The sequence below is a fragment of the Odontomachus brunneus genome, unplaced genomic scaffold (assembly GCF_010583005.1).
Source record: "Odontomachus brunneus isolate Ranch 3 - 2012 unplaced genomic scaffold, Obru_v1 Obru_scaffold_162, whole genome shotgun sequence".
Taxonomy (NCBI): Eukaryota; Metazoa; Arthropoda; class Insecta; order Hymenoptera; family Formicidae; genus Odontomachus; species Odontomachus brunneus.
Window position 1 is genome coordinate 694142 of NW_022639612.1, and position 14054 is coordinate 708195.

Below are 14054 nucleotides of genomic sequence, written 5' to 3' on the forward strand. Positions count from 1 at the left end.
TTTAGTAATGTGTATCTCGCGTTGTATAAGTGCAATCGGTTTACGCTAGATGGCGTTAGAAAGATAAGATTTCGTACTAAACAAACTTCTCAGACAGTTTTGTGATTGTTTGACTCAAACTATTGTTTGAGCGCGCGTCAAAGATGGACATCAGCAAAGAGAAAATACGCGATATTTTACAGTTTTTCTTTGATAAAGGCGAAAACGCAAGCCAGGCGGCTGAAAATGTGAATAGTGTATATGGTCCTGATACTGTAACAGCCAATCACGCGCAATTTTGGTTTCGTCGATTCCGTTCCAGTAATTTGGATGTCAAAGATGCACCACACTCTGGAAGGCCAATTGAAAATGTCGATAAAATAATGGAAATCGTCGAGTCCGACCGTCATGTAAGCACTGTTTTGATTGCTCAGAAGCTAAACATTACACAAAAAACCGTTTGGAACCACTTGAATAAGGTTGGATACAAAAAGAAGCTCGATGTATGGGTGCCACACGAGTTAACGCAAAAAAACCTCATGGACCGAATTTCCATCTGCGAATCGCTGCTGAATCGCAACAAAATCGACCCATTTCTGCAGCGGATGGTGACTGGTGATGAAAAGTGGGTCACTTACGACAACGTCAAGCGAAAACAGTCGTGGTCGAAACACGATGAGCCGGCGCAAACGGTGACCAAGCCAGAATTAACGGTCAGGAAGGCTTTGCTGTGTGTTTGGTGGGATTGGCAGGGAATCATCCACTATGAGCTGCTCCCCTACGGCCAAACTCTTAATTCGAACCTGTACTGTCAACAATTGGACCGTCTGAAGGAATCAATCGCCCAGAAGCGGCCAGCTTTGGCCAATAGGAGAGAAATTGTGTTTCATCAGGACAACGCCAGGCCACACACATCGATAGTGACTCACCAGAAGCTCCGGGAGCTTGGTTGGGAGGTTCTTATGCATCCACCTTATAGTCCGGACCTGGCACCAAGTGATTACCACTTGTTCCTGTCTATGGCGAATGATTTTGCTGGTGAAAAATTCGCCTCAAGAGAAGCTTGTGAAAATCGACTGTCCCAGTTTTTTGCCAATAGGGACAAGGGTTTCTATGAGAGAGGCATAATGGAATTACCTTCAAAATGGCAACAAGTTATCGAACAAAACGGTGCATATTTGACCTAAATCGGATCATTCTAATTATGCTAAATAAAGCCTTCAATTTAATGCAAAAATAATGGATTTCTTTTTACTACATCTTATATATATATAGTATCTAATTTTGTTCATATTTATATAGCACTATATGAATGGAGTTAACTTTATATTTGATTTCAGAATTAAGCTGTGTAAAATACTATAAGAATGAAATTAACTTAATATTCGATTTCAAACTTTAAGCTGTAAAGTGCTTTTTAAACTATCTCATTACCATTAATTTTGTAGGAAATAAAGCCCATTGAATTTTGCTTAATTTCCTTTATCAAAAAAGGAATTTTTTAATTTGTACAGATAATTAAACTTTTGTTTACTTAATAATTAAACTAATAGAGAGTAGGTTAATTAAACTCAACATCGGTAAATGATATGTAGTATATATACATATATGTATATATTTATTGTATTTTTCACGTTTATTTTACATATTTATATATGTGAGTAATATTTAAAATATCAATGCAACAGCAAATAGCCATCAGCAATTTACTTCTTGCTACATTTAAAATCACATCATAAATAAGACCATCACTTTATAGCGTAAAAGTAAAGTGGTAGTACCATATGGATTCAGAAAAGCTGAATATTTGATATAAATTTCTGATTTTCAAGAGCTAATGATATAAAATTAATAAATATAATATCCATGATATTGGAATAGTTATCACAGTATAAGCTTTCCTATCACATGGCATTTCCACTTATTTTACAAGAAACATTCGTTACAATATTTTTGGACATTAATTTACTTCTTACTATAGAAGAGTGCATCACATACACAGAATGCCAGTTCTATGATACTAATTATGTATCACGTATATAAAAATATATTTAACTAAATTTTACACATAATTAAAACATGAGTACACAAATATTTGAACATCAATACTTCATTGTACATATAATCAACAGAAAAACACTATTAGATATAAAATAAACATATTGTTTAATATTCGAGGAATTTTATATGATAGACAAAAAAAATTTCTATAAATAACGAAAATTGTTTTTACTATTTTCAAGAAATATATTCAACTTTTTCATATGTAAATTAAATGATACTAAGTTCGAATATTCTCTTATGATGATAATGAAAGTCTGAGTTTCTATAGTTGTTTGATTATCCAACTAGATTTCCATATGTTTTAGCGACAAATGTCCTAAAAATATAATAAACATCATAGCAACAGTATAATAACGTGATTTTTCCATTAATTTAAATATAAAATTTTGTTATAGGAAAATAAATTTTAAATAAATTTTTTTATTACATTTATATTTTGATAATGTATTAATAACTTACTTTATTATACCAGGCAATTCTTTGTATCTGCAAATATATTTATGCCCAAGTCCATAAGACGAATTGATCTTTATCATTTGAATTCGATCTGTATCATTTCCGGAACTATTCATTGCCGCCTGATAGAGCTGAATACATACAACACACAAACGTTGATTACTTACAAACTTTGAAGTAATTTAAAATCTGTAAATGATATATATTTATACCTTTTCCGCTAGAGATAATGGAATCACACCATCATCTTCAGCATGCAATATCATAATAGGACATTCAATTTTGCCGATATGTTTGTCAGACTCAAATCGTAGGTTATTTTTGTAAAAGGGTTCGACAATTATCCAATGGAACCATGGTAAATGTTTGAATATCTATATAAAATATAGAATATGGAATAAACATAAAACCATCTCTATATCAAGTAATGCAATTTTTAAATTAATGTAAATTTATATATTATAAAGAAAATACCAGTGCAAATGGATGTTCTGTTATTTCGTCAGCTACATTATTAAATGGTGCTTCTAGAATTAAACCTGTTGGTTGTATATTTTCAGCTGCTAGCAATGCTAACACGTGTGTAGAAACTCTATTGACAAAAACAAATTTATACGAGTATAATAAATTGTTATTACCTAATAATATTTCTTTTCTTTTTATAAAATAACTCACCCAGTGCCTAAAGAATGACCCCAGACGAAAACTGGTACTGTACCATTAACTTTTTTCAATACCCACTCAAGAACATATTTGCTATCCATAACCACGCCCATCTCGGATAATTCGACTACATCACTATCCCCATAGCCTAAATAAAAAAAAGTTTAATTATAACTTACACTTATATACAAACATTAATTCTGTATATCTTTGTATACAAATTACTCTTTAGTTTAACACGTCCGCAACTATCGTTTATCTGCGAAATCATCCGTCACATAGACCGTCATATATTTTTTTTATACAATAGGATTTAATAGACAATTTGTTAATATGGAAAAAATAAATTGTTAATATAAAAAAATTATTTTTACACATATGTAACATATGTGTTGATTTCTCTCATGAGAAATCAATCATGCACAAACATATGACACTAGTAGCGAACGAATTAAAAGAAAGCACGTAAATTAAAACTTCTAACACTTACTTCTATAATCAAAACAAATGATATGATAATCCAAGTCTTGGAAAAGCTTGTAAAGCTCAACTCTATGTGAACTTGCTCTATTACCACTGTTTCCATGCAAGTACAAAAACACAGGATGCTTGGAATTAGTTAGAAGTTCTTGATAAGCTTCGTCTGTTGCAGGAATGGAATTATTTAGTAAAGACCGTGGTAATATTTGCCTGTGAATATGTACTAATTTTTATTAACATAATAACATTAATTTAGCAATATATATCTTAATATAATGATAGGAAAGTTACAGTTTTTGTTAATTCAAAAGTTACACAATAGATTGTAATCACTCACCATGCACCTATTTTTACTTGTTGATCAGTATGTAAATAAAAATTCCTAGCACCTTCTAGTCCAACTGATTCTGGGTCAGAAAAATTTGTTTTAAGCGGCCATTGTACTGAAATAAATTTACAAAACAGGTTAAATTTACTTTCTACATACATATGTAAGTAGCATATATCATAATCAACATGTATAATAAGAGCAAGAAATATAATGTTTATTTTTATATATATTCTTGATAGTTAATTTATGAAAGGTAATTATAGGTAATTATAGATAATTATAGGTAATTAAGGTGACGTTCATTATTTTCTGTTAGTTGTACAAAGTTAAATTACTTACCAAAATTTAAAAATAATAATTTTTTTTGTATAGTATAGGAATAGTGGAAAATTATAGGTAGAAGCCCAGCTAAAATGAGGTATGTTACTGCAGATATCTTCATAGTCCAAATTAAGAATCTGCAATACATTTATATATATTTATATGCATGTGATTGTTAATCTGGCAAAAGTTTTTATCTGATTATTAATTGTAGTTTATTTACTTATAGAATTATAACAATAAAACTAACATGTGATATACATGCTAAGAAAAAATTTCAAACTACATAAACTACAGAAATCAAGCAACAATGGTTAACAATGGTTATAATTATATTTTATAAGAGAAAAATTAACAATTAAGAATAATAAATATATATAATTGTTTAAAAAACTTAATGCATGCAAAATTAAAACAAATACTCTTTTATTACTAAGTACATACACTACATATACACAATCACACACACTAAAAAATTGTACACGATATAAAGCTCAACCAGATTAAATAAATTTACATATAAATAGTAATGTATATATATGTATATATATATATATATATATATATATATATATATATATATATATATCACTGTATACAGAACAAATCATATGTCATATAATGTACCTTACTATGTTCATAGCGGACACTTATCTTTTACACTTATAACACTTATAATTTACACATTTTCTTTTAACTTGTTTGCTACCAGTGTTATATGCTGATTTCTTACAAAAGATTGACGTTATATATGCATAACACCAATTTTTTGTATTCTATATTGTCACTCGTACGACTGCTCTGTTATCCATATAAAGCACTAGTGCACAGTGTACATAAGGCACACTTAGCATACATTTTCATCTCTTGATGTTTGTAGTATACTTGTTATCAATATTATGTTTCTCACAGATAAAGAATAAAAAATTTTCTCTTCATTAAATATAAGCACTTGTATTAAATTTTACCAGATAAAGTTTTTAGTTTAAATATTGTGTTATTGTTTCACTCTTTTTCACACTTATATATCTTAATTAATTACCACATACACTTTATCTCTTAATTTACTCATATAAAACTATCAACACGTAAATCATAAATTCCATCCAAATCATAAATTCAGTAAAATTATAAGATAAAAAATATATTCAGTGTTAAGCTAATATTGATATTTTTCTATACTACTTCATATTAAAAATTTGCTTATATAAATCTGCTTCATATAAGTAAATTACTTAATATATATGTAAATTACTTACAAATAAAATGTTTTTGAGAGAGATATGAAATTACTTTCTTATCACAATTAATATTGCAACATGAAGTACGCAATTGCTACGTCAAGATGTTCTCTATTCCTTGCATTCGTACACCCCACTCTTATCTTATTTGTAAATCAGCTGATATTAGTAATGTTCTAAAGTCCTTTTCCACTGCTCTTCACTCAGTGATTAATTCCGTAAAATTTTACTTCAGATATGCGAAGCACGCGGTAATCTTTAGGCATATTCATGAGTAAGCAAAACGTGATATTTGTGAGAGAAGGTATCCTTTTCCGCGTTTTTTGTTGTAGTGTCGGAAAAATTAAATTCGTTGAAATAATCAACTCTCAAACATTGTTTTAAAATGAAAAACGCATAACCTCTTTCAAAATTATAGGTATTTTTTTATTATGTGACATTTTTGTATTATATGACAAATAAAGCAGGTTATGGCAAAATATATGAAACTTGCATTTGTAAGCTCAGGAATAAAATATATTGAGGTATTCTAATGAGTACTATTAGTCATGTGTCATTATATTATAGCCTGTACAAAATTAATTTTTTTACTATTAATTTATTTTGACATATAAAAAACTGTAGAATATATTATAATGAATTTAATTGCATTAAATTATTCATAGGAAAGAATTACATAATTTTAAATAATTCCTAAAAAACAAAAGAATACCAATTGTTTTATAGTTTTATCTTAAATAAGCTTGCAAGCCATATATTGTGATGCACAATAATATAAAATTAAACGAGTACACATATTCACAGTAAACATATTCACAGGAGTACGATCACAACAAAGTAACTTACATTCCTGTGTACCAAATATCAAGGATGGCGAATGGCACTGCTGCTAATAATAGGTGACTTGATTTCATTGTTAGTAGTTATCAGTTGTTTATAATAACTTTTCGTCGTAAATCCTTTCTTAGATCAAATTTAATTCCACAGACTTGTTGCAAGAAATCTTTGTCATCGTGTTAAACATGTTAAATACATAATGAGAATGAAATAATTAAAAATATCGATGTGTATTAAATGGTGATCTTATTATAATTATCCCTCTTAATGTATAATCTTATCAATAAAGATTTGTATATTTCTTTTTTATAAGATATTTTATCTTTTTTCTTTCTTTAATTTTTATATATAAATATTGAATACTAATTTCTTTTATAAAACAGCACAATATTATTTTGATGTCTATAAAAAATAATGTATAAGCTCATATAAACAGACAAAAAAATTCTTAGGTAAAATAATATTTTTTATAATAATTTATTGTTTTAATAGGTCACTGATTTAAAATAAAAAACATCATATACATATATGCATTAATACAGTTTATCTTGCAAATGATACATCAGATCTTTTCAATTACCTTTCTTTATTCAAAAGAAATAATTTCCTGTATCTTTTAATACATATATAACCCACACTTTCCCTAAATAATCGTGAAATATTAGTATCTGAAATATAAAAATGATGGAGTAAATATGCACATTAGTATAAGAATGTTAAAGTTTGTGTAATAGTACGTTGTCCTTTACCAAGTAAGAAATGTCATGTTTTACTAAGGAAAGAATTCATGTTATGGAGAAACAATGAGCATATGCATTCTTTTTCTTAATGAAATACGAGCGGATACCTTTTCAAGAAACGTTTCCTCAGTAGCCAATATACCATTGTTACTATAAAAGTCGATATAGCAATACTGCGAGAAACAATTATCACCTATCCCGTTAAAGTTATTGAAACATATTATTTATATAATATTACACTTTGTAAATTATACAATTATACGAGTGACGCTTGCGTGATATGTCGCGACAGTATAATGTTGCTCGTTGCTCTGACGTGATATATCGCGATTCGCAGATGTGTATCGTATTTTACGCGACTTGTAATGCGTACCTAAAAACGAAATACTTAATGAAACGTTTTTATTATACTGTTTCACTTAATACTGATGAAATACTGATACACGATTGAGGAACGCGAACTAGCTAACACCGTTAGCTCCCAACATTGTCTATAAGTAATACTGTATAACTATGGAAGTCGACACAGTGATGTACATCGAGCCCCGCCAAGCAAGCGTTTTTCCCCCACCACTTACACACACACAGCCGCTCTGTTTATTCCGTGTGACGACGATCATCACATAGGTAAATAGAACGGCTGTGTGCGTACTTGGAAGGGGAAAAAACGCCTGCTTGTCGGGGCTTGAATGCATATTATTGAAACAAAGAAAACTGATAAAGAAGAAACGTAAGTGCTACTTCTAATTACATCAAGGTCGGTTCTACAATACGTCATTCTACAATACTGTCGGAACACAGTCGGTGGTTCAATAAAGGGAGCTTATTTACGAAAAATAAATTCTCTGAAGCCCATTCTACAATGGTAGTAAGTAATAAGAAGTAGGAAATAAGAATAAGAAATTGATCAATCGCAATCGAATGTGAGAAGGATAATCAACTATGATTGGTCAATTTCCTTCTCTTCTTACTTTTTACTGCTTACTACCATTGTAGAATAGGCTTAAAGAGCATATTGTAGATCAAGCTTAATAACTTAGGTTAGGTTAAGTTTTAACGTCGTTTATAACCGAATTACCTATTAAGCTATCGACTTATTATTCTCATTTTTTAGGAAAATACACGAAACATTAGTGGTAATTATATCCTTATTTGTTATCATAAAACATTAGCGATTAACTTCATAAAATATATCTTATATAAATATAACTTCTTACTTAAATTTAACTTCCTGGGGGCAATAAATAATTTGTACTACAATGTGATTAATAATCAAATAATAAGATAATAAAAGTATATTTGTACATTGATAGATGAGCCGGAAGGAAGCATTATCTCAATTTATACAACAAATTCATGGGCGACCTGTCGTCGTTAAATTGAACAGTGGTGTTGACTATAGAGGTAGGTATTTATTTACAAAATATCACAATGTAATAGGAATGTTGTTGTTTATGTAACTATTTTACTTTTAAATGAAGTTTAGATTCAAAGTTTTTAATTTTTTTACAACCAACAAGACTATTCCATGTTCTTTGATATTTGACAGAAAACTGTTTGAAAATTATATCCATTAATTATATCTTAATATTTCTTTTACAGGTGTGTTGGCTTGTCTCGATGGTTATATGAACATAGCGCTTGAACAAACAGAAGAATATGTAAATGGACAATTAAAAGATAAATATGGCGATGCCTTCATTCGTGGAAACAATGTTTTATACATTAGCACACAAAAACGTAGAAATTAACTATAAGTGATGAATGAGGATTCAAATAAAAATTAAATATTTACTTAAACACTTAAAATCCATTATAATGTATATTTCTAATAGTTAATACTTTGCTTACTTCTACAATCATTTCAGCAATTCTTTATACTGCACTTGTGTTAACAAATTTTAGTAATATCTTATTAATAACAAAAATTTTATTACTATGCATTTTACTCAAATATAGTCTGTTATTGACTTCATTCAATAACTGCTTCTGACTTATCAGCACAAATTGCTTTATCTATATTTCCACTGGTTTGTGGTTATACATCATCCATCTGAGATGTATCCATCCTGTCATTAACTGTAAGATCAGAGTTCTCATTTGAAAGTTTTGCATTAATGTTTTCAGCCAATTTCTTTCTTTTAACTTCTTCTCGTTCATTCTGTCTCTCAAACTTTCTCTGGATAGCCAGCTGCTTATTTCGCTCGATTTTCTCTCTTATTTCATCACTTAATTCATTTCCAGTAGTGCCTGTACTTGGTATCTGTGAGTGTGATATGTTATCAGATTGTATCAAAAGTTCATTGAACGCATCTTCTGAAGCAGAAGCTGAGGCTAACGTAGAGGCTTGCATTTTGGCTTGCTTTTGTTTTTGAATTTGTTCAGTTATCAATAAATCGAAATCATCAAGAGGTGCGCTCTCTTCTTGATCTTCTTCATTATCCATATTATCATGGACAATTAAGCCATCATCTGAAGTAATCATGTCTAGTCGGTATTTTTTTAAATATACCTGCAAATCTTTCTTTGATCCAAGTTGTTCAACTCTCGCAAGAAAATCATCAAAGTGATACTTTGGGAATAACCGATGAGACCAATGTTCCAATCTTTTCATAATTCTATCAAGATCTGTTTTTTCATGACCTTTACCATTAAACTTGAAACCTTCAAAATACTTTTCAATAGTCTGAATACCACTAGGACCTTTTAATCTTTCTGTATTAAGTTTGGGTATTGGATTTCTTATTATATGTGATTTGGATGTTGATGGATCAATCTTTCGCTTAGTTCCCATCTCATTATTTTTATCATTATCAGAAGTTGCTTCCTCTGCTTCATTAAGACTACCTCGTTCACCATCAGATTCCTGATCCTCATAATGAGCAATAATATCTTCATCACCCTCATAATCAAAAGTAGTAGTGGCCATGATAGTACAAGATATATTTTTATTAAATATAAGCACCACTTATGCAAAGTCCTAGAAAAACACATTATGAACAGTTATAAACATTCTATGTAATAAAACTGCTGAGAATTTATATAATAAAATTTTTTGTATATATTCTAGATTGATGTGTATGAAATTGAAATGTTTTTACAGATTCCTTTAAATATTAAGTAGTAGTGTGAATATCTCATTAATTAGTTCGAATATATTGTTAATTATCATGCTAAAATTCATCAAAATATAGGTTAAACTCACTCAGTTTATAAGTGCCGGTCACCCTAGAAATCGCTATCGTCGTACGATTCGCTGTTTCCTTTGCCGTCCTCCATAAATTTATCGAACTGCCCGTCTGATTTCTTCATTCGTTCTAAAACTGATACGAGCAGTTTCTTGTTTAAACGATCCGTCTGCGTAATCTCCCTTACAACGGACTTGCACTTCGGTTCGTCCGGCGACCGCTCGCTCTGCAATTTCCCTAACATGTTGTTGTCCTGCTCAATTGGAGTCCCAGGCATTTCTTTCTGCTGTTGCGTACAGTTATGCACTAAACGATGAAATTCAATTATATTCGCTCGTGATACGATATTATATGTGAATATGCACCCGATTCGGTTTAGCAGCGGCAAGGAATGATATTGAGTGATATAGATATAAAATACAAAATATTAGGTGTGTTCTTTTTTGCTGTACAAGTATTGCATTAGTCCCGATCTACAATAGATGTAGTAATGGCTCCTGCACACAGGATGCGGTAATGCTTGCCGCGCGGCGGAAGTCCATGCGATAGCCAATCAATATGTTGTTTTTCCGTAAGAGCTAGAAGGTTATTAAGCAGTATATTGATTGGCTGTCGCGCGGACTTCCGCCGCGCGGCAAACATTACCGCGTTCTGTGTGCAAGAGCCATAAGGCTAAGATGGAGTCCCATGGCACGTATTTTTGCGTAACGCCTAATCGCATAACCAATCACATCTTTCTATTCTTTTAGAAGTTCCAACAGAAATACTATACATCGCAATTTATTGGTTACGCGCTTACGCGGTACGCGGAAAATACATGCCATGGGACTTCATTCTGAGTTCCCACTTAGCGCGTCACGCGTCGCGTCGTTCGAGTTAAGCCAATCAAATCGTCCCATTTTATTCGGCGTCAAGTTACGCAATAAAATGGGACGATTTAATTGGCTTAACTTAGACGACGCGACGCGTGATGCGCTAAGTGGGAACGCACTTGAGATGCCCGATTCTGAATCGATTCTATTCTTTCCTCAAAAATAGGCTTATTCGTGTTGTTTGCATCTTCACACTTTTCGTATTTAAAACTAGACAAAAGTATATTGAAATGTTTCGAAGAAGCAAAAACGAGACAACCAACTCGATTGTTTCTTCCAAGCGTCTGATTAGGCGTCCATCTCTTTTTAAAAGCGAAAAGTATGAAACATGCAAGCAGCACGAACACAAAACTTTTTCCCTAAATTGTTAGGGAAAGAATCGAATCGATTAATGGCACACAGGACGCGGTAATGCTTGCCGCGCTGCGGAAATTCGCACGACAGCCAATCAATATGCTGCTTTCCGTAATAACCTTCTAGCTCCTACAGAAAAACAACATATTGATTAGCTGTCGCGCGGACTTCCGCTGCGCGGCAAGCATTAGGGCTATCGCACACAAATTGACATAACTGCATATGCATAGCATAAGATCGTATGGACCAATGAGCATCGAATATTAAGCATCGAACACCAATGTGGCGACTTAATACTCGATGCTCATTGGTACATACGGTCTTATACTATGCATATGCAGTTATGTCAATTTGTGTGCGATAGCCCTTACCGTGTCTTGTGTGCAGGAGCTATAAGGCTGATATTTCATGTGTCGTACGACAAGCTTTTTGGATACGTTCATTGGTTGACGAACAGAGAACCTAGAAATACTCTATTCGCCAACCAATAAACGTATCCGAAAAGCTTGTTGTACGACAAAAACCCTATGTGAAATACCCTAAAGGTGTCATTATATGCAAGCATTCGAGCGTCGAGCGTCGAGCGTCAAATCCGTGCGCAGCACTTTTGCACATAAATCTAAACCGTTCAGATTTCAGCGTCTTGACGCTATTAGTGCGATGTTGCGTAATAGAATCAGTGTTTCTTTCTTTCTGCGAATATTTGTAACACCCAAAACTTTTTTTTTGTTTTGCTCATATTATATTTGCAATTAGTGATATTAATGCAATGAACTCCATGTTTTGTTTGTAATATTCGTTACTGATAATGCTATTGCATTTTAATAACCACAAATGATGCCGATAATTAATAGAGATTTTATAATATCTTGCAGTTTTTTCTGAATTGCTAATAAATATCTCGAAATTTAACTGACAGTTCATCATATGTAATCATATTTCATATCATCAGATTTCATATGTAATCAAATTAATCTTGCGTTTCAGCAACAACTCGCTATATATTACTATGCATGTGCTCAACACATGACGCTGGACGCTCGACGTTCCTATGTAAAAGCACCTTAAGATTTAATGCTCTAAATAGTTCCATTTAATGTTGTAAGTGCTTTAGAGCGACGAATGAATAAATCACATTTAACATTTTAAAGTAGGTAGTCGAGTACGGGAAGAATATTCGACCGCAATTGGTCAATTTCTACGACTTCTATTGTAGACCTTGCTTCAGAGGTCATTATTTATAACGACTTTCCAACGTTTAATATATTTTGATAACTGCACCCTGTCTTTAGATTAAGTATAATATGCCGTCAGCATAGTATGTATAAGAAAAGACATAGATTAAACGAAAAAAATGTTTAAGTTAGCTGTTTGCTAGCACAATTCGTACGTTATATAAAGTTTCTGCGATGCATATAAAAAAAAGAAAAAAACTGCGCACTATAAAATGTTCTAAAAAATAACGTCTAATCTTCAAAAATAGGTTTACAAGCTGTAAAAAACCACAATTTCTTATGGAAAATTGCTATTGCTTTGGCTCAAATATGGATAAAATAGAGCAGTTTAGACGTCTATAATAGGTATTATACACGGATGTTGCACTATCCTAGATCCTTATTCTACTAACTTTCCTTCTCTTATGCAGTGTGAGCAATTTATTTGTATGTACATACATTTCACATAAAGTTTATGATGCGTTCAAGGAGTTCGCTATTAGCGCTATCGCGTCATTCTATCTTTATCTTTCCTTAGGTATATGACAAAGATGGAATGACATGTAACGCTAATAGCGAATTTCCGAACGTATTCATAGTGACCAATTGTAGCACTAGCGCCGTTAACGCAATATCCGTGAACTATTATGGACGTCTAAACTGCTCTGTTTTATCTATATTTTAGCAAAAAGTAATTGCAATTTTCCCTAAGAAATTGTGGTTTTTTAAAGCTTCTAAACATATTTTTGAAGATTGGACATTATTCCTCAGAACATTTTGTAGTGAGCTGTTATTTCCTTTTTTTTATATGCATCGCAGAAATTTTGTATAACCTACGAATTGTGCTAGCAAACAACTAACTTAAAAAATTTTTTCCGTTTTCGATGAAAATATTATAACTGCGCAGTGTGTTTTAATGAGTACTTTAAGCATGCAAAAGCGCTTTTCGATCAGTTCAGTCTGGACGACGTAAAACCTGAAACAGGTTTGTAGGCACGCCGACATCCCCTTAACATATAAATTTACTTTGTTTGAAATCAGATTATATTAGTACAGAAACTAATGATAAAATGAAGTAATTTACAAGTTTTGGAAATAATAGCTTCTCTCCGATATTTGGATAAGGGAAATATAATTTATCATTCACGCAAATAAAGTCTCGCATGACTGGGAGTATATTAATCGAATCGAAGTTCGCGCAATCGCAAAAACATGTGCTGCGAGTTTAAGCGTACCAAGAGGTTGATTTATCGATGCCAAGTTCGAAAACTAATAGAACACCAATCTGAAACGGGGATGAATCAACTCAATGAT

The 14054-nt window shown here is 31.6% G+C and overlaps 3 protein-coding genes and 1 long non-coding RNA gene across 12 annotated transcripts; 2 read left to right on the forward strand and 2 right to left on the reverse strand.

The window, feature by feature from the left end:
- Positions 1–2008: 2008 nt before the first annotated feature.
- LOC116850967 (lysophosphatidylserine lipase ABHD12) lies at positions 2009–7632 on the reverse strand. 8 transcript variants are annotated; one of them, XM_032829863.1, is made up of 11 exons: positions 7486–7629; positions 6953–7040; positions 6382–6538; positions 4313–4431; positions 3980–4085; positions 3653–3852; positions 3175–3310; positions 2974–3091; positions 2712–2873; positions 2503–2630; positions 2009–2359 (listed from the first exon to the last, which is right to left on the reverse strand). In XM_032829863.1, the coding sequence occupies exons 3-11, from the start codon at positions 6447–6449 to the stop codon at positions 2320–2322; spliced, it is 1077 nt and encodes a 358-aa protein (XP_032685754.1). In that variant the 5' UTR covers positions 6450–6538; positions 6953–7040; positions 7486–7629; the 3' UTR covers positions 2009–2319. The 8 variants fall into 8 exon arrangements, with proteins under 8 accessions (XP_032685754.1, XP_032685751.1, XP_032685753.1 ...); XM_032829860.1 differs by having other exon boundaries at positions 7220–7609; XM_032829862.1 differs by lacking the exon at positions 6953–7040 and having other exon boundaries at positions 7220–7609.
- LOC116850972 lies at positions 5787–6684 on the forward strand. The gene is made up of 2 exons (XR_004379501.1): positions 5787–5953; positions 6355–6684. It is a non-coding gene; the product is annotated as an uncharacterized LOC116850972 (long non-coding RNA).
- Positions 7633–7693: 61 nt separating the features above from the next.
- On the forward strand, positions 7694–8912 carry LOC116850971 (U6 snRNA-associated Sm-like protein LSm6). 2 transcript variants are annotated; one of them, XM_032829871.1, is made up of 4 exons: positions 7694–7842; positions 8227–8248; positions 8426–8516; positions 8715–8912. In XM_032829871.1, exons 1-4 carry the CDS (start codon positions 7802–7804, stop codon positions 8861–8863), a joined length of 303 nt encoding a protein of 100 aa, XP_032685762.1. In that variant the 5' UTR covers positions 7694–7801; the 3' UTR covers positions 8864–8912. The 2 variants fall into 2 exon arrangements, with proteins under 2 accessions (XP_032685762.1, XP_032685763.1); XM_032829872.1 differs by lacking the exon at positions 8227–8248.
- A 3-nt stretch (positions 8913–8915) lies between these two features.
- Positions 8916–10469, reverse strand: LOC116850970 (protein TIPIN homolog). The gene is made up of 2 exons (XM_032829870.1): positions 10318–10469; positions 8916–10092 (listed from the first exon to the last, which is right to left on the reverse strand). The coding sequence occupies exon 2, from the start codon at positions 10039–10041 to the stop codon at positions 9151–9153; it is 891 nt and encodes a 296-aa protein (XP_032685761.1). The 5' UTR covers positions 10042–10092; positions 10318–10469; the 3' UTR covers positions 8916–9150.
- Between the last annotated feature and the right edge of the window lie 3585 nt (positions 10470–14054).

Coding starts and splice junctions, on each gene's coding strand:
- LOC116850970 (XM_032829870.1), bottom strand. CDS start 10,041: ATGGCCACTACTACTTTTGATTATGAGGGTGATGAAGATATTATTGCT.
- LOC116850967 (XM_032829863.1), bottom strand. CDS start 6,449: ATGAAATCAAGTCACCTATTATTAGCAGCAGTGCCATTCGCCATCCTT. Junction 3,311..3,652: donor CATTTGTTTTGATTATAGAA/GTAAGTGTTAGA, acceptor TTTTTTATTTAG/GCTATGGGGATAGTGATGTA. Junction 2,631..2,711: donor CATTATCTCTAGCGGAAAAG/GTATAAATATAT, acceptor GTATGTATTCAG/CTCTATCAGGCGGCAATGAA.
- LOC116850971 (XM_032829871.1), top strand. CDS start 7,802: ATGCATATTATTGAAACAAAGAAAACTGATAAAGAAGAAAC. Junction 7,843..8,226: donor AAAACTGATAAAGAAGAAAC/GTAAGTGCTACT, acceptor CTCATTTTTTAG/GAAAATACACGAAACATTAG. Junction 8,517..8,714: donor CAGTGGTGTTGACTATAGAG/GTAGGTATTTAT, acceptor TTTCTTTTACAG/GTGTGTTGGCTTGTCTCGAT.